Raw genomic sequence first — 17,896 nt, forward strand, 5'->3', positions numbered from 1 at the left:
GTGAAGGCTGATCTGGTTAGCCATCTGTCGTGGGAGATGGCCATGATTAAATACCTACGGCCCGCGGCCCTGATGTCCAGTGTCATCAACTTCATCCGCTTTGACAAGACAGTCTGTCAGATGTTTGATCCATTCATTCATCTGTGTAACTGTACATACGTAGGTGAGAATTGACGACCGGTATGTTGTGGTAGCTGTGCGGTCACCAGACACTGGCCCGCGCGTTAGGCACTCCCGTCGACGAGTCTCGGCAATGGCTGTCCTCAAGGACGTCTATCAGTACAGCAAGAGAACACTCTTTCAATAACGAGAAAACATGCAAAAGAGTGGAGTGACGACACCTTCTCTCACAAGCTTTGGTGACACATGCTCTTTAACCAACAGCATTTCTCCACATCACAAAGACCTGACACATGCTTTGAGGCGACGATTCACTGCCAGGCACGCGTATGTTTCGTAAGTGTGTAGAAACGATAAGCTGACTGCATCCTGTCATATCCTTTTGTGTTGCGTGATATGTCAAAAGTCGTTTTTTCTGTCAAAGGTCATGTTGCCGGTAGTGCCGTGATGGCAGCCACAAAGCCGAACAACATGTTTACACTCTCAAAAGCACCTGAACTTGGTGCTGTCCACAAAAGTCCGCGTATCTTTGTTAGGATTCATTCAAGTACCTGTGAAGATGTGGTCAGCTGTGCACTTGGTCATGGTAGAAGCAAGACCAACCATTGTTGTACAAGCTGGCCGCCCGGTCATGGTCTAGAACGAGAACTTGCTCCGGCTTGAACTTTCAGGCTGGAACAGGATGTGAACACCAATATAACTGCTCAGGAACATCAGGCTTTTCTTTGCCTTGGGCAACAGTGAAATAAATGGATGCGAAGAATGGGATCTGGAACGGGTTTGCGTTTGAAACCGTCTTTGACTCGATCCACTCAAAACATTGCTCAAACACACAGTACTAGAACAAAGAAAGAAGTTGTTTGTTTTATTTTTAGTGAAACGACCCGCATCTGCAGCTTGTGCGCTTTCATGCACACTTGAGGTCTGGATGGCTAGGGATCCTGCTCAAAATACCTCTACCTGTTGGCCTGGGCGAAGCCTTGAATCGGCTGTGATGTTTGACGTGGTGTTTCGATAAATTACCAGTTGACCTTTTATTTATAGTCTGCACTGGCGCGCAGCTATAAGCTTTACACACGTAAGCTTCCCACGTACTACAATACGTGTTTATCTGTATTTCTCTCGATACGGTACGTCACGGTTTTCTAGTCGAGGTACGCCCAGGTACATGGTGTTTATTAAGTACAGCTGCAAAAACTAAAAAAAAAAAAGATACTTGCAGGTGCCACTGGGATTTTATGCATGCAAACGATGGGGAGATCGGGTTATAATAGTATTCAAAGCGTTACTTTTTATGGCTAGCTGGCTGCATCGTGGACGCTATTTTTTGGTGTTGAGCCGGCTTAGGTAAGCCCAGGTGCCCGCTCGCTGCCGCTTTTGGGACCCCCTTCGGTTGGCTAAAGCCAATCAAGATGCGTCAAGTGTCTCGGATGCAAAACAGTCTTACCAGGGGTTCTAGCACGGAATTAAAATATAAGCTTAAAAAGACATCTCTGGAATATCCCCCAACATTTTTTTGTATTTTCTCTTCATCTTCTACTCTCATCTATTTTTGTACTTTTTCTCGATTATCCACTCCAGTTCAAAGCCACCTCAATAATCCACTTCGCAGGCTCTTCCTCTTTCCGCACTCCCTTATCTACTTCACTTTCCTAGCCTTCCAGACTCCGTGTTCATCTCAAACTCCAAGCACCATGTTTACACCGTACTTACTCCCACCCAGCTTCCTAAATCCCATTGTCTCCACGATCCCCAAGAGAGTTTCGTGCTGCCTCGTGGCATCCTCCCGCGACTTCGGAGCGTTGGTCGTCATCTGGAATGTCGCGGAGTCATTGATACTGAACACGCATTTGTAGCTCAATTCTGATTTTTCTATTTCACATTCGATATATTCGACAATCCATTCGAGTACGTCTTTCGAGGTAATCGTAATAGTGAACTCGTCCAAATTGATAACGTCAGACATCGTCTCTGTCTCTCTCCGTTTAACCTGTGACATGGAATATTAGCACTCTCACTGATACTATTACATAATTCCAAAGTCGACGCTATTCTTGCTGCTGCCCCAGGCAGGAAGATTTGTCTCGACGCCCCCCTCTTTATCTGCTGCAGACATAAAAGTCTCAGCCCTTGTTCGTATTACACTTACCACAAGATGCTTCGTTGGTTTGATGACTTGGTAGTTGAGAGAGACAAGAAGTAGTTAGTGAACGCGTGTATAATTTGATGGACGTGTGTATGATAATGTCCAGCTGGACAGAGTCGGAAGAACTTGGTAGAGGTGTTTGGGAAATATGTTGTTAACAATAGATGATGGTTTTCCAGGTAGCCATGCTATCTGTCGAGGGAGGATGGCCTTTATTAAATAGTCCGCTGCCGATTGCTGTGCAAGCAGAATTAAAACACTCTGTAAGACAAGAAAACATGCAAACAAGTAAAACAAAGATAGATTTATCCTAATATTCACTGCCACATGCTTGTTTCACAGGCGCCGAGGGTAAGATCACTTCTGCCCATGATATCCCGACGTACTGCGTGATACATGGTTAGTAATTGTTCACTGTCCAAGAATATTTTATAACCTTCTCAGCAATTTCGCAGTGCACCGTGAATGCAGTCCGTGAATGGCAGCCACAACCGATGTAAGAAGGGCTTCGATTGAGGCCTTGTGAATAACTTCAATTCAATCCAATAATTGTTTTTGAGTTCAAAAGGTCCTTGAGGGAATCAATCTAAAACCCTGACCTAGGGCCCGTCAATATATATACATGATAATCATAGACTCATAGCTGCCTCAGGCCTTTGTGTTTGACCCCTGACCTAGCTTTGTGGCCCCTTTGTCGGCGGTCACTGTGACAAGGGCTGGGTAACTGGACTTGGATCGTGGTGTCTGGTTCAATGCAGGCTATGATAATCGACCGGAGTTTATTAAAAATCCTTGGTTTTCTGCGTGGCTTTAAGGGACAAACAGTCGTTATCAATATAAGAAGTTAGTAAGGGCTTATGCCTGAGGCAGCCCTTAGTAAGAACCGATTTCAGGCCTCGTGACATTCTGCTTTTGTTATCGTGATATGTAACCTTTGTTGGTCCGGCGGCCTTTGTTGTGTGCCAACCGTGTAGCAGTCACGATGTACTCTTTGTGCTGATGCAGCCGTGACCGGCTGCATCCTGCCCCTTTGACCTAATTCGGGCTTTGCACTACCTTTCCGTATGACAACCGACGAACACGTCCGCTTTCAAAACATTCTTGATCTTTCTGGCATTGACAAATGGGCGCGGTTTTTGTTTGAAAGATTCATTCAGCTAGCCATGGCAACGTGATTAGCTTTGAACGTGGTTGTGCCAGAGGATATAATCACAAATCATATGATGAAGATGAGGCCAAATGTATCAATCAAGGGTAACAAACGTTCACTTTGCCTACTGTATGTCTAGTGTAAATCTCAAACTACAAAGTAGAAGTACCGTAATAAACTAGAGCCTGATGTGCATCAAGGAGACTAACTTGGTACTGCAATGAACCGAACGGGCCATTTTTACAAAGCTCGAAAAGCACCATGGTTGATTCGTCGTGGCAGGTTGAAGGCATGTCATAACGCGTTGCAATGAACAGCCCCCTGTATTCTGTAGACGAGGCAGGCATCATCGAGGCTTGTGAGTTGTCTCCAAGTCTGGTATGGAAAGCTTTCTTTGTGAAACTTGACACTTCATTCTTGACGGTCTTGTCGGCAATACAGTACCGGTTTTAATAATGCCTCTGGTGTGTGAGCTATGCCGTCCACACCACCCTAAGTACTGAAATCAAGCCGTAATAAAACCTGATATCCGAGAACAGACCTTGAACAGACGGAGGATATGGCGTCTTGTCACCATTTCACCGAAAGCCACGATTTCATCATCCCAGAACCATGACGCAGCCGTCAAATGAAGGACGAGCTCCCTTTCGCCGCCCGGTTATTTCATATTTCCGACTCCTCTCTACAAGCCCCTGAAACGAGATTTGTCTCAGCCACCGTATTTGGCTTCTCGCACTATAGGCGCGGCTTTCTCGACAACAGCACGACTGTTTGGCACAGCATTGACAAAATGAGACTTATGATTTCCTACATCAAGAGTAGATATTGTAATACTGCTACCTGGAAGTAAGCACAAGTATAACAATTGTTATTTGTCTTGAACGACCCGATCGTGGCAAATACATTCCCTAGCACAAGAAGCAACGCCTTTGCATTCGCATTCCAGTACAGGGAAAAAACCCCACAAGACATGATTGTTCTGGAGGGGGTGAAAAACCTGTACAAAGGCGTCGCGAGGACCACATTCCATGGCTTAAAAGCATTTCATGGAACGAGCCTTGTGGGGAATATCCAGACAGATTGGTTGAACCACGGTCAATTCTCTCTGGCAGTTCTGATGCCTGCGCGATATTATTAATACAGCGAATACCAAGCGTCCAGGGAATGCACCTACTCATAAAATTTACAATGGCTTGAGAGAAATCGAATCGAATGGGGATTTCCTGGCCTATCAACCTGTGTTAAAGGGCATGTTTTTTTTTTTTGCAAAGGTTTCCCAAGGCTTACATGTGTGGTGCAAGATTTCTGCAGCGATCGTCCCAGATTGAGACCAGTTGTCGTCCCTTACAATGTCGCTTCTCAAAGACGATTGCCTGCGTGATGTCAGACCACGAATGCCATTCTTGGCGAGGCCGAGAGAACCTACCTTTGGCCGTGGACCGCTGTCGTCGGCAAAAATGTCGTACGGGACGTCGTCGTACTGAACGTCGTTGTAGAGACCGTTGTCGTACTGGGCAATAGCGCCCATGGCAGCAGATGCAAGAAGGAGCAAGTTTTTGAGATGCATGATGATTATTGTTTTGCTATAGAGCTTACGATTAGTACAGAAGTGAGAGAAATTAGAATTAATGGTGCAGATTCTACAAGATGTTACAAGTCAGAATTGGGAGATGAAGCAGGTATTTATACCTTTAAAGTCTCCCAACTGCAAGCGCCCAATAGCTCTCGTTTGTTGGGGCGGCATGTATTATGGCTGGCATGTACAAATTGCCAGATGCCGCGTAGTGACTGGGCGGAAGTAGAGTAGGCCGGGTACCAAGTTGCAGCATACTTTCAATGCATTAGACTTTAAAAAAATCATCAATATGTCAGGAATTTTAAGAATAATTTTATTGGTTAGCTCCTGAGTTTGCGGCAGTAACTTAAAGTCTACTCATAAAAGTCTCCAAATGAAACCTAATCCAACTGTAATATTATGATTTAACATTCCGAGTTGCCGGTTGGCTTAAATACTGTAAAAACCACATGAACTTGACTCTGTATGCTGTAGCCTTTTTGACTTCATCATGGTTTAGGTTTACAAAAAACTTTGGCTGCGTTTTACCCCGCGTCAATTTAACTCCAAGGCCTGGTATTATGGGGCCAACAAAAAGACGCCTCAAGGTTAGATTAAGCCATGCTGGGCATCTTGGTAAAACAACATGACTGCCGACACGGCCTGTATTCATGGCATGGAGCTGAAAGCTTATCTTCCAGAGTGCCAAAAAAGTATAGCAGCTGAGGCGGCAGATGGGCTATCTACAAGAAAAAAGCCCCTCTGCCTCTCCAGAAGAGTAATAGACAGCATTTTGCATTTCCCCTCACGGCTTAAGTGCCGCCTCCTTCACGCGTTATCACGACGCCCCGTTACAAACCTACGCATCTAACCGAAAGTATCATAGTTTTAGCCATGCACATTTGGGCACCCGTTTGAGACATGGAAACACGAAATGGGACAAGGGGGAGACTGGCAGCGTCAAGACTATACTGAAACATTCATGCCATATTCCGTCAGTGGCGTTCCGCCAGGCCAGAGCTATCCGAGACATGTATGTGACTATATACATACCAAACTAATAATTTTAGTATTGGAGAAAAAGCTTCCGTGAATGTTTCAGACACGGCATAAACCAAGAAAAGCCGTCCTGTCTGTTTTAGATGAAACAGGACAGCCAGTCCCATTAAACCTCATCCCCGAGACAGATACAGCAGCGACATTTTGCTGAACTACCGCCAATTCATTTTGAGACAACCACGATTGTGGAATGCGACTCCTGAGTTTTGTCACAAGGCTATACATAACAAATAGCCCTGTACCTGTGAGAGAGTTGCAGCTAGACCAATGACGTAGAGGGCTTTGTCGCACCGGGCGGATTAAATTTCCGCAAACAATCAACCTATTCGGTACGTACTCCACATTGTCGGGTCACAAACATGTCTAGGTTTAAAGCAAGTAGAGTTTAAGTTGGGAGTTTCCGACGGAGCCGGGCATCGAAGCACGTATTCAGTGTACCTCGATCCATCTTATATGCTTTTACGTATATGCGTCCCGTTCGGCTCAGGAATGCATTTGTGACAAAGACCAAAACAATTGAGTTTAGGCACCCCCGACGAACCTTTTCCTGGGAAACAATTGAGTTGAGGCATCCCCGACGAACCTTTTCCTGGGAAACAATTGAGTTGAGGCATCCCCGACGAACCTTTTCCTGGGAACCCTCACAAGGAAATGGTAATAACCCCGTAGTCTGACTTGGCCCAAAGCGAGCAGCCAACATCTGCATTTGCTGGCGTAGCTCAAATGGAATCTGAATCTTACAAGCCGTCTACTAGTGGCAACACCGCGATGTGCATCACATAATATGAAGGTTGGGATAACTGGATTACGATCGGGCAGAAGCTGTCCCGTGAATAAAGCGACGGGAGTCTTAATTTCCTACACGGGGAGCGGGAAAATGTATTGCAAAAGAAAGGCGTATAAGAAACAAATAAGTCAGGATACTGCTTCCTTGGCGAGTACCAGTATACCGTGCTTGCCTAGACTGAGCGACTCGGGATTTTGGGATGGCATTTGAAATGTCCAGGCGATAAAATGCAACAAGAGCTTTGACTGTACGGCGTTGCAATTGCCAATATTGCGTATCACGCAATGAAGCTCTTAATAAACGGTAATACCGTCCAACGCAACAGCAGATTTAAGCTTAATACGATACTAGTATTTGCATTATCTAGCATGTTTGGTGTAGCACGAATCTCATATAGTACTAGTTATAGCTTTCTATTATTTCCTTTTTCCGCACTACTGACACCTATGCTAGTTAAAAGATAAAGGGAGGCTCTCTCAAGTTAGTACAAGAATTTCAGCAAACTTGTCGAGGAAGTAACTCACCCTTGACTTAACAACGTTCCACTTGTCACCGATGGGTGCGGCTAACCCGCTCCAAATATCTCAGGTCAGAGTCGGACCTTGATCTTCACATTGCTTCCTACGCTCTGCTTCGTTAAGCCCAAGTATGCTGCGCTAGTTAATGATGTTTGATGCACTCAGACAGAAGGATGGAAATGCGGGTGACACACCTTGCTTCCTCATGGAGAAGAATTTTAAAACAAAATACTGATCCATTCAGCCAATTGTACCGAGCAACTGTAGCAGTTTGTCTTGTCTCCGCCTGCGACAAGGGTTCACCATTGAAGGCTTGTAGCCAAGGGCTAGATTCAAAGATAATAGAGTAGGGTGTCAAAGGCCCTTGGTTTTCCAAGAGGAAGAGAGGGACAAGTGACCATTACATATACAAGAAGGGAACAGCCGTGCCTAGGGCTTGTGCTCGAGCATGTGTTCAATCTGTGTAACCTCTAGGTCCTTTATCGGTGAGGCCTGTTTGTTAGGCGTCAAAGCTGTCAATTGGGCCCGTGTAACACGAACAAACAACATAAAGGCGCAAACGAGCCTGCCAAGTCACATATGTATGTCCCCTTATTTATGGGCGGCCAACAGCTCCACAGCCAGAAAATTCTTTACCAGACATGACATCAGAGAGTTGCAACCCCAATATTGAATGGATAGCGAATTATGCACCATCTGTGGCGCACCCGCTGGGTTCTGCGCGAGATGCAAGTCGGCAGCATACTGCTCTCTCGAATGCCAGCACACCGACTGGGAAGTGCACCGCCTGCTATGCAAGAAATATAGCCACAAAGCCGATGCCAACTTCCAATGTCGTCCGTCGCCGCGCCATCGCCTTGTCATCTTCTTTCCCATGAAGCCCAAAGACCCAACAAAACAGAGTTCTTCCGTAACGAAGCCAACGTTGCGATGGATCGATACGAAAGTGGTCAAACGCCAACTTGGCGAGTATTTTTATCCCGATCTTGGCAAGCTGCTTAGTATCGCTGAGTACAATGGCGTTATTAGGCCCCTACTGAAGCGTGTCCGGGGCAACGCCCTTCGAGGAAGGGAGACGAACACAGACACCATCGATATATGGCATCTAGATCCAGACATTATAAAGGGCGTAGTTGACAACGAGTCCCTCCATGGTTCCCCGTCTCCTCTTGGCGACACTTGGGCTGAAACGGTATGGAAGGGCCCGATCGTTGTCACTATGAGAGAAGGAAACGGCTATGATCTTCCTCTCGTCAAGGACGTTGATCTCGTGGCATACCGAGACGCCCTCGACTTCCTGGGCTACTACCGAGCTGGTCAAGGAAGCGTGATTGACGACTTCGGCAAGAAGACATACTTTGCGCAGAGGATTCTGCAGCTGAGAGCCGGCAAGATGATGGGCTGGCGTCTCAACTGCGAAGCTGACCAAGTTGACAGGGGGGAACTCGCCGCGGTCCCGGTTTCCGTCCCGAGGGCACACCCGCTGGTCCTCCACGCCGACGATCCCCTTCAGATTCCTCAACTCTTGGATTTTCAGTGGGTTATAACGCGTTACCCGCAAGGCAGCAGAGAACGCGGTTTGCCGCCGGGCCAACTGGAAAACCGCCTGGCCCGCCTGCTGTTGACTCGAATTACGGTCAGGGATGGAAAGTGGACAAGGTGCCGAGACTGCTGGAAAGATGCGGCTGTTGGATCAATACTTCTTGTCGAGAGGTATCGTGGCGAGATCAAGAAGGATGTACTCATGGCTATTTGTAGGCTTATTGAGGAAAAGGTCCTGCCGCTGATGACGGATGAGCGAGCTCTGCAGCCAGGCGCGGCGGAGGAGCTGGCCGAAATTATTATAAGAGAAGGGGAAAATCTACTAGCGGGAATACAGGCTGACGACGTGGAGGTTGACGACACTTGAGTGCGCTCTGCGTTCTCTTGCTTTTTCCCTTCCTCATCTAGCCCAACGACTGGAATAACATGACCAGCTCGGGCGAAATGAATGGCCGTTTCAGAATACCCCTATCTTACTTGGTCTAATCTATAATGGGAATATAAAAAAACCTCGTTTATAAACATCACGGCAACTTTTGTATTAAGCGAACAAGTCAATGTGTGAGAATCCCCATGTTTTACCCCCCCGGGGCCCCATTCACATTGTGCCATGGCATCGATTCACGGCCATTCACTGCAGACTCGGTCACGAACAAATAAAGCAGAGATTTTAATTGATATATAAACTCGACTCACAACTAGTAACCCCTGCGACTGTCAAGTATATACAATTTCAAATCATCCAAGTTCCGTTGGCAGTTGCGACCAGAGTGCTGATGGCTTCCACCTCCCTCGACGTGTCTGGCAATACGGCTTTGCAAAGAATGTCCAGGTCCATGTCTTTGCTAGCATGTCCACGACTTGATAGCCATGCGTGGCTGCTCCATGCTCGTACTTAACCTTGCGTATTCTGCTTAACAAAGTCTGCCAAACAATCTCTGACATTGGGAATGTAATCGGTTGCACGCCCGTGGACCTCGCGGCTGCTGGGTTTTGCCTCGTCAATGCGATTTGCTATAAAGCCCTCGCTCTTGCTCTGGCCCAACTTCTCGAGAAAAGCGGGCATTCCGTCCTGAAGAATGTCCACCTTGACGCCGTCGTACGCGGGTGGCTCCTCTTCGAGGCTGTTGTTGTCGAGCTCGGCCTCGGCTCTCTTGGACTTGGACTCGGTGTCGGGGCGCGTCTCCATACAGCCCTCGGGCTCGGGCAAGTCGTCGCGATTATGCCATTTTCCGTCTCCGCCATCCGTGGAAGAAATATAAAAGCGATTAGGGGGCATCCAGGACCACTTGCGCTCCAGGCTGCAGACTAGATCCCCCGCCTTGGAATTTACCCATTTACGTGCCTTGGGGACGCTGGTCACCTCAATCTTCTTGGCGTTGGGATCCGGGTACTTCTCAATAATGTTTGCGATGGCGCTGACGGGTGTTCCATGCTCGTCTCGCAGCGTGTACGAAAAGCTGCAGTTGTCCTGGTACCTGGGGATTACGCCCTCGGTTATGTGCATCTTGATGCCCTCCAAATCGGGGCCATATCCGGTCTGCCCAAGAATAAACTCGTAAAAATTGTCGGCAATCTTATCGGAGGGTGAACAAGATCGGAGAAGCCCAAGACTGTACAAGTTGCCCTTGCCTGCCTCACCCCTGCCGCACGTCTCATTGTAATACGGCGTCAGGAAGCAGCTTCCTGTGATGGTCCTGATGTAAGTCCAGGTTACAACCCTGCAGATACTCCATGCTGGACACGTATACGGCCTATCAACCTTGACTGAGACTTCCTCTTGTTTTGACATCTCAGCATTTTGGCCTTCTGTCATACGCTGATTACCATAAACGGTTGTCCCAAGAGACGCTGAGAAGGGGCCATAACCGACAGAAACTTCAGCTGTAACAGATTGGCCGGTCTCTTTAGATGACTCCTTATTCCATCCAAGCCGGTAACTATGAGTTTTAATCGTAGATGTACTGATTGTCATGGGCTCTTCATTCTCTCGGGTAACCACATTATCACCGTTAGGATGAGGGTTAACATCAAGAGACGATTGCCATCCCGTTTCTTTAATCGAGTTGCGCACAAATAGGCATTTGCGATCGAATTCCGGTATTTCCGCAGAATTTAACAAGTCAACTCCGCCTTTGGAAGCACTCATTGGGCCCTCTGAGAAAGGGAATACCTTGCCCAGATGGCTCATAGTGCTCTTCATATGAGCTTGAACTTGAGGAGAATCGCGGATAATTTCAGCCAAGTTGAAGTCGCCGGTATTCTGCGTATTCTGCCGAGGAACGGCAGAACCGTACACGGCGGCAGACAAGGGCAGTGTTGCCCAGAGCATCGCGTTCACCACGGTCAACACCATAGTTTTCTCGGCCAAAAAAGGCGGTTGTACAAGTAACAAGAATTGTGAATCCCAAAGAATAAAATGAAAAGGAGAGTAGATTGGTCGGTTCTTGCTGGACACGGATTGAGTGTTGCCTTTTGGAAAGTTCAAGGGCGACAAGCTTGGATATAAATACTCGTCTGAGCCGATTTACACATCTCGACTCTGATGCACGGATCAGCTAGCCTGCATAATGACTACGAGCGAGCGAGTAATTCCATGCACCGAGAAAAGTGATACGATTGTGTTCTTGGCGGTCTGCACTCCTGTGCCGGGCATAACTCTCGTCCCTGACCAATATTCACCATGACGCTTTTGACCCAACTAGATGAAGAATACGAATCAGGCATTGATGAGCTGACCCGCGTGATAACAAGGAGAGGGTTTAGAGAAGGAGTCATTTGCGGGCTCGACCATGCACTGACCTTTCTTTTTTGTCAAAGGGCGTAAATGGCATGATTGTGTTGGTGCTTTGGGATATTGAGTCATGAATTTCACCGTTGTCGAAAAAACCAGCTCACTCTCCGGCGGCCACGCGGCTACACACCTCATCGCGTCATTGAGCGACTTCCCGCTTGTAGTCGGGAGCATTAATTAATTTTTAATAACCTTGCAGAAAGTGCCGAGATTCCCCAAAACCCCGGTTCACAATGTTTCGCGCTAGCTAGGACTGCCGAATTGCCGGGATATATTGACGTTTTAGCGTGGGACAAGGTTCAGACTCATAATTACTTCGACAACCTCCAACTTGGAGTCACAGATAAGCCCAATACCTGGAACGGAAGAAACTTTAAAATCAGTCCATCCGGTGGCATTAATTACCTCGATGTTTTTAAAGAAGAGGCACCTGGGGCGTAAACTGTCACGCATATAGATTGAATGGCGAGAACACATTTTCGTCGTTAAATGATAGGGCCTTTCAGCTTGTTTTATTGTATCATAACATCGAGCAGCCTTGAAAGCAAAGACTTGAATTGATGAACATTCTCATGTTGAACAAAAATGGCATTAATATTTTCTTGGTATTCCCCACAGCCAAGCATTGATATTGCCATGGGTTCGTGTGAGGACGCCTATCCTTTTGTAAATTGGTCTAAATTAATATCCAATTTTCCCCACGTGCTAGCTATATTTGTATTAATATCACCATCCAGGTATAGTCTCAGCCACGACTTGCATTCATGCTTTATGCGCCTACATCACGTCATTATCTCGGCTTTAAGATAACGTAGCAAGTCCCGACAATTCGGCTGTAAAACTGCCGGTCGGTATTCCCAGCCGAGGAACATATTCATACGACAAAGAAGAATTAAGCTCTATTATGATGCGAGTACTTAAAGCCTTGTTTTCGCTGGTCCCATCTCTAAAATCAAATTACGGCCTTTAAGGTTCTGAGCTTTTTACAAGCAAGAAAAAAAAATTACACCTACTTTCATTTAAACATCTTTACAAGTACCTTGTCTATCCTTTTTTCTTTACCGTTTTTTTTAAAGTCTTATACAACAACACTCCAAAGTCATGGAGTTGTATAAGACTACCAGTTTTCTATGGTACTACCTTACCATCCTCTTGGCCTTTTGCCAAGTTTTGGAAGCGCAGGCGCCAGCAGGACCAAAAAAAGAGAGAGTGCCGCTGCCAGCACTGCCAACTGATGAGCCGCTCCCCGCCAAGGACAGTCTTCAAATTAAGCTGGACCGTGACCTATATGCAAAGGGCTCACTGGTCTTCTCTAGTCATCTCGAATTTGAGAACCCGCAAACCATTACAGCCAGCCAGATGAAGAGAATCGCTGTAGATGCGTACGACGAGATGCGGAGCATGGCCAAGAAGAACGGTATTCCGGAGAGAGACATGCCACGTGTCATGACTACCCTTATTATTGGCAAAGAACTCATCTTTGCGTCCTCGGCAAAAGGCCCGCAAACGCCATATGGGCAAGACAGCCAAGTACAAGCCGATTTAGACGCCTGCAGGGGACCTGGAGACAAAGGTCACAAGCATAATGGAAGGTGCGGTGAGGTAATGGCCCTCCATGAATACTATCAGAGTCACGGTGTTACCGAAAGGTTAGGAAAAGAAAGCGGCGCTCGCATTGTCGCAATCGCAGGCACGAGAAATGCCAAGGGGCAGCTGGAAAAGGTTATTTACCCCCCCTGTGGTAACAAGGTATGCATCTCTTTAAAAAAGTCAAGTACACTCTCAAAACAATGTATTAACTGGACTACAGGATGATTGGGGTTGTAACAGACTAGTACAACAACTGGATGTATTGGATGATGCAAAGGTTGACAAGGACAAGGACACGCCAGCCTTTAGATACAAGAACATGATAAATAACCCTAAGCCCGAACTCAGGCCAGTGGACCCAACCAGCTTATCCAAGGAGAAGGAGAAAGAAAAGCCGAAGCCTGGAGGCAGCAATGACGGCGAGTTTGAGGAGCCCCCCAAGTACGACGAGTCGACGGCAAAAGAAGGAAAAACGAGGAGGCCGCAGCAACCCAGCAGAAACAAAGAAAAGACGGGTGCCCAGGACAACAAGCCGTCCCAGTCCGGGGAGCAGGACAATGACGAAGATTTTGAGGAGCCGCCCAAGTACGAAGAGCCGACAGAAAACGAAGGAAAAACGAGAAGGCCACAACAACCCAACAGAAACAAAGGAAAGACGGGTGCCCAGGACAACAAGCCGTCCCAGCCCAAAGAGCAGGACGATGGCGGAGATTTTGAGGAGCCGCCCAAGTACGAAGAGCCAACATCAGATGAAAGAAACAAGGGGAAGACCTCTCAGAAAGATAGAAACAAATCCCAGACAAACACACAGAAAAAGAAGACGGGAAACAGGCCTCGCCACTTCCAAGGCTAAAACCGTCCCGCTATATTTAACTTGTGTCTCTCTGGCATGCGTACCTGGAGTAGATGGATTTGAACTAGGATCTAGTCTCTAGCTTTTCTATTCGTTATAGAATTCATTTACTCTAGACTAATTCCGTTATTTGAACTAGGGGCTGTGATGCAGGATTCCTGCAGTTTGCTGTGCCACTAGAACATCCATGTTGCGAGTCAAGACACGCGAGCTGTAATTCACGGCTGAGCAGTTACTCGAGTACATCACGGCAAACTGTCCACCCAGACAAGGCCCGTCCTATCGCGTGTGTGCGGGTTTGACTGCCAAACCGGGCGTCAACTGATGTCAACTAGTTTGGCTCCGGGCAACCCCCGGGACGGCTGCGGCTAGCACCAGGCCCGCGATGGCCCAATCGGGCTAGTCCGTCACAGCCATTGCACATCCAAGGGATGTTTGAGTATGTGGCGGGAAGAAGCCATTCGATAAGAGACCAATATTCTCGGTAAGAATGTCTCACATGCTTGCAAGCCAGCGTTTGCGGCTCAGCGGAACAGATACACATTAATAACGTTAAAGGAGTCAATATATTATAAGTGACGTACTGTCCAGTTTCGCACCTTTTCCCCGTTCATGCAAAGGTACGGTACACCAGAGACGTCGGCATTGTACAGAGGACTCGGTAAGAAATGAGGTCTTTTTCATTGGGTTAAGCCATCCCTCTGCCGTGTCAGGGTTATAGGATTCAATAGTTATTCGCCGCCCGGAATCCTGTGCCACACCATGTTACGTCGGCAAGATGGCGGGTGTACACTCTAAGCCTGGAGTTATTAACCACCCTGACCTAATAAGATGAATAGAGCGAGGCCCACTCTTGTACGGCGATCCAACTATTGTAGGGCTGACTTATTATTACTAACTAGTTTACGACTATACCAGCAAGGATCCTGGCTCGGTCAATGTAGCTATCCGTCGGCTGAGACCGAGTCGCGCCGGTGTATGTTGCAACGTACCCTAATAGTTTTCAAATGCCTACATCTACCCCGTCAAGTCTGTCCACACGAACTCCATGATTGCAAGCGCAGACTCGTTAGATTCGTTGACCATGGAGAACTTGAACCTTGGGTCTGCCTCTGTAAACAGAGCTTTCCATTCATCTAGGTTTCTTTCGTGGGAAGCGAAGCCCGCGCCCATCAAGAGATCGAATGACCTACAGATGATGTAAGCATGGACAACAGAAAAGAACAATGAGATAGAATCATGGACCGGACTTACCTTAAATACCTTTCTCTCCAGTGTGAAATAGTACGCGGCTCCGGCATACATATCTCATTAATGATAATCTTGGTTCCCGGCGTCAACATCGGGATAAGACGTTTGAGAATTAGATGACAATATTTATCGGACCAGTTGTGCAAGATCCAGCGAAAGAAATAAACCTCTGCATGGATAGTTTGAGGTGCAAACATATCGTGCTTCATGTACTTGATCCTGTCCCCAACTTCATCTGGAATGTCGGGACTGAAAATCTCCAAATCTTGTACAATAAAGGAGAGATGGGGAAAATGTTTAGCCAACTCCAGGCTGATGTGGCCTGGTCCTCCTCCAACATCGACAATTCGGACTTGGCCTGCAACAGACAAAATTAGTAGGACTGGTCTGCTTGAACAGTGACATTTTGTCAATCGACGCGAGGAGGAATATACAAGAGTTTCAAATTGCATATTACAAAGGAAAAGAAAAGGCCCACCTAGAGATTTCCAGTCATAGTTGTTGACAACATGGGCTGAGTTGAACTCCTGCATCTCCATAAATGCCTTCATATTGTTCCCGAATCGAGCGGCTCGTTGAGGGTTTTGCTTCAGCACTTCATAAATACTCTCTCCAGTACTGTTTGAAAGGGCGAAGCCCTACAACTAATGTTAATAATGCATGGCCATTCAATCTTGCCAACGGCAAGCACGACGAGCCTACCGTATGGTTTGGTTCTTGTGACTCGGGCCACTTCTCTAAAGCTTCAACCATCTGCAACAGAAAAGCCTCAATGTTAGCTTCTGATCATGGTTACGTATCACAATAGTAGTTGCTTTTTTTTTTTTTTTTTTTCACCTTTACAGACGCAGGCCACATCTCCTCGGTTCCACAGAGCAGCCAGGCGTTGGCCACAGGATCCCTCAGTAGTTTGGACGCCTTCGTGTGAACTAAGACTCCCGGTTCTGGCTCATGAAATACTCGCATGGTTGTTGCATGCCTTAGTAACCTGCGCACGGTTCGTTCGCCTAGGCCGATCTCTTGGGCAATACTGGCGAACGTCGTTCGGCCGCCCAACGGTACCAGCTCAGCAATCTTGAATCGGGATATCGCCTGCAGCGATACCGAACTGTTGACCTTTGGACCAGGTATTAGTAAGATGGCCGCGACTCACTAACAAGAGGCTGGGTCCAGTGCACCCATTCGTGGTGATGGGAGCTGGTCAAGAGCTTACTGATCCATGCATGTACAGCATGTCGAAGGGACCTAGAAGGAGGTCTTGGATTTCGGCAGCACAATCAATAATGGAGTCTCTTATGCCAATTGCATCTTTTGGCAACAGTGTTGGCGCGTCTTGGTCAAAAGAAGGCAATGGACACGCCTGCATCGACAGCGTAGCCTCGAGCCTTGAAACAGAATCGAGGATTGATGCCGCAAGCTGAGTCAGACGGGAGACTGATGTGTTGTCGGACGACATGGTGGTTTTCAGGGAAGAAGCCGACGAGACTTGATTCGTAGATTCAAGACCCTGTAATGACAGCAATTTATACGGAATAAAAGGTAAACCACGTTATTCGAGGGGAAAAGGCCATCAAACTGTCACTCGATGCCGTTGGTGTTGCAAGGTAAAATGGGATGTGAGGGAAAACGAGCGGTCAAACAGGCCGGGGTGAGATACAAGAATCCGCCCAAGCCGATCGATGGGCAAGGATAAGGCAGCATTGAAGGATAATTATGCTGCTCCATTCGTGTCAAGTACTCTATATTTAGACTTGCCATCTTTCAAGGCCTGGCCGTTGGGCCGAGATTCGCATTGGGGGCCGCAGGTAGCACAACATGTCTGGTCAAGCGGTCTGGCACGTCGGCAGCTGTGCAGGCTATCAATTGCAACTTGACCCGTGGCTCTGAGGATACACATGTGCCCATGATGCCGAATGCAGGTTGCATCCATTTCTCGGCTGGCCAAGGGCATCTGAGGGGGGGTGATGCAAACGTCGGCGCAAGGCGTCAACTGGTGTATCTAGCAAGGAAGGATCTGCGTAATCTGCGTCCAAAGGCAATCAATTTTGGACATTTGAACGGGACCCGTTCCGGTGCCGCCCAGGCAGCAAAGTGGCATCATGACGCCGTCTGGTATTTGAGGGAAGAGTCTAGGCTCTCAATATCTCCTCGCACTCGACAGGAACTGTTACACGGAAGAGCCTCGTAAGCCCCAGCCCTCTTCCAATATCCGGGATCCGCGGCGAAGCCACGGTACACAGAAGGGGTCGGTGAGCCAGGCAACAGGACCCAAGGCTCAACGACCTAGATGCCTCAGTCATCAGCTCAGTCATCTAGGTCAGGTTACACACACAAGAGACCCTATGTATATATACAGGAGGTCCTGCCCTCCTAGGAAGACAAGGAACCAAGGACCTTGAAGATCCAAAGATTGAGTATTGCTAGTCATGAAAGCTGTTCATAAGTCCTCAACCGAGCCCTTGTAACAGGAACCATATCCCCAAATAAAGTGCAGCGCCTTTTCACCAAGTTCAACTACCAGCCGAGATCCT

General features: G+C 47.5%; 5 protein-coding genes across 5 annotated transcripts; 2 read left to right on the plus strand and 3 right to left on the minus strand.

Annotated features, from left to right (window-relative positions):
• Positions 1-4,699: 4,699 nt before the first annotated feature.
• On the minus strand, positions 4,700-4,983 carry MAA_07571 (uncharacterized protein; the record flags this gene model as incomplete). Its single annotated transcript, XM_007825569.2, has 2 exons — positions 4,700-4,789; positions 4,843-4,983. 2 exons carry the CDS (start codon positions 4,981-4,983, stop codon positions 4,700-4,702), a joined length of 231 nt encoding a protein of 76 aa, XP_007823760.2.
• A 3,025-nt stretch (positions 4,984-8,008) lies between these two features.
• On the plus strand, positions 8,009-9,244 carry MAA_07572 (zinc finger domain-containing protein; the record flags this gene model as incomplete). Its single annotated transcript, XM_007825570.2, has 1 exon — positions 8,009-9,244. The coding sequence occupies one exon, from the start codon at positions 8,009-8,011 to the stop codon at positions 9,242-9,244; it is 1,236 nt and encodes a 411-aa protein (XP_007823761.2).
• Positions 9,245-9,772: 528 nt separating this feature from the next.
• On the minus strand, positions 9,773-11,233 carry MAA_07573 (uncharacterized protein; the record flags this gene model as incomplete). The annotated part of the gene is made up of 1 exon (XM_007825571.2): positions 9,773-11,233. One exon carries the CDS (start codon positions 11,231-11,233, stop codon positions 9,773-9,775), a length of 1,461 nt encoding a protein of 486 aa, XP_007823762.2.
• Positions 11,234-12,772: 1,539 nt separating this feature from the next.
• On the plus strand, positions 12,773-14,114 carry MAA_07574 (uncharacterized protein; the record flags this gene model as incomplete). The annotated part of the gene is made up of 2 exons (XM_007825572.1): positions 12,773-13,420; positions 13,482-14,114. 2 exons carry the CDS (start codon positions 12,773-12,775, stop codon positions 14,112-14,114), a joined length of 1,281 nt encoding a protein of 426 aa, XP_007823763.1.
• A 1,017-nt stretch (positions 14,115-15,131) lies between these two features.
• Positions 15,132-16,821, minus strand: MAA_07575 (sterigmatocystin 8-O-methyltransferase; the record flags this gene model as incomplete). Its single annotated transcript, XM_007825573.1, has 6 exons — positions 15,132-15,303; positions 15,369-15,723; positions 15,844-16,003; positions 16,068-16,118; positions 16,203-16,481; positions 16,579-16,821. The coding sequence occupies 6 exons, from the start codon at positions 16,819-16,821 to the stop codon at positions 15,132-15,134; spliced, it is 1,260 nt and encodes a 419-aa protein (XP_007823764.1).
• Between the last annotated feature and the right edge of the window lie 1,075 nt (positions 16,822-17,896).

The sequence above is a fragment of the Metarhizium robertsii genome, assembly GCF_000187425.2.
Source record: "Metarhizium robertsii ARSEF 23 chromosome Unknown MAA_Scf_14, whole genome shotgun sequence".
Lineage (NCBI taxonomy): Eukaryota > Fungi > Ascomycota > Sordariomycetes > Hypocreales > Clavicipitaceae > Metarhizium > Metarhizium robertsii.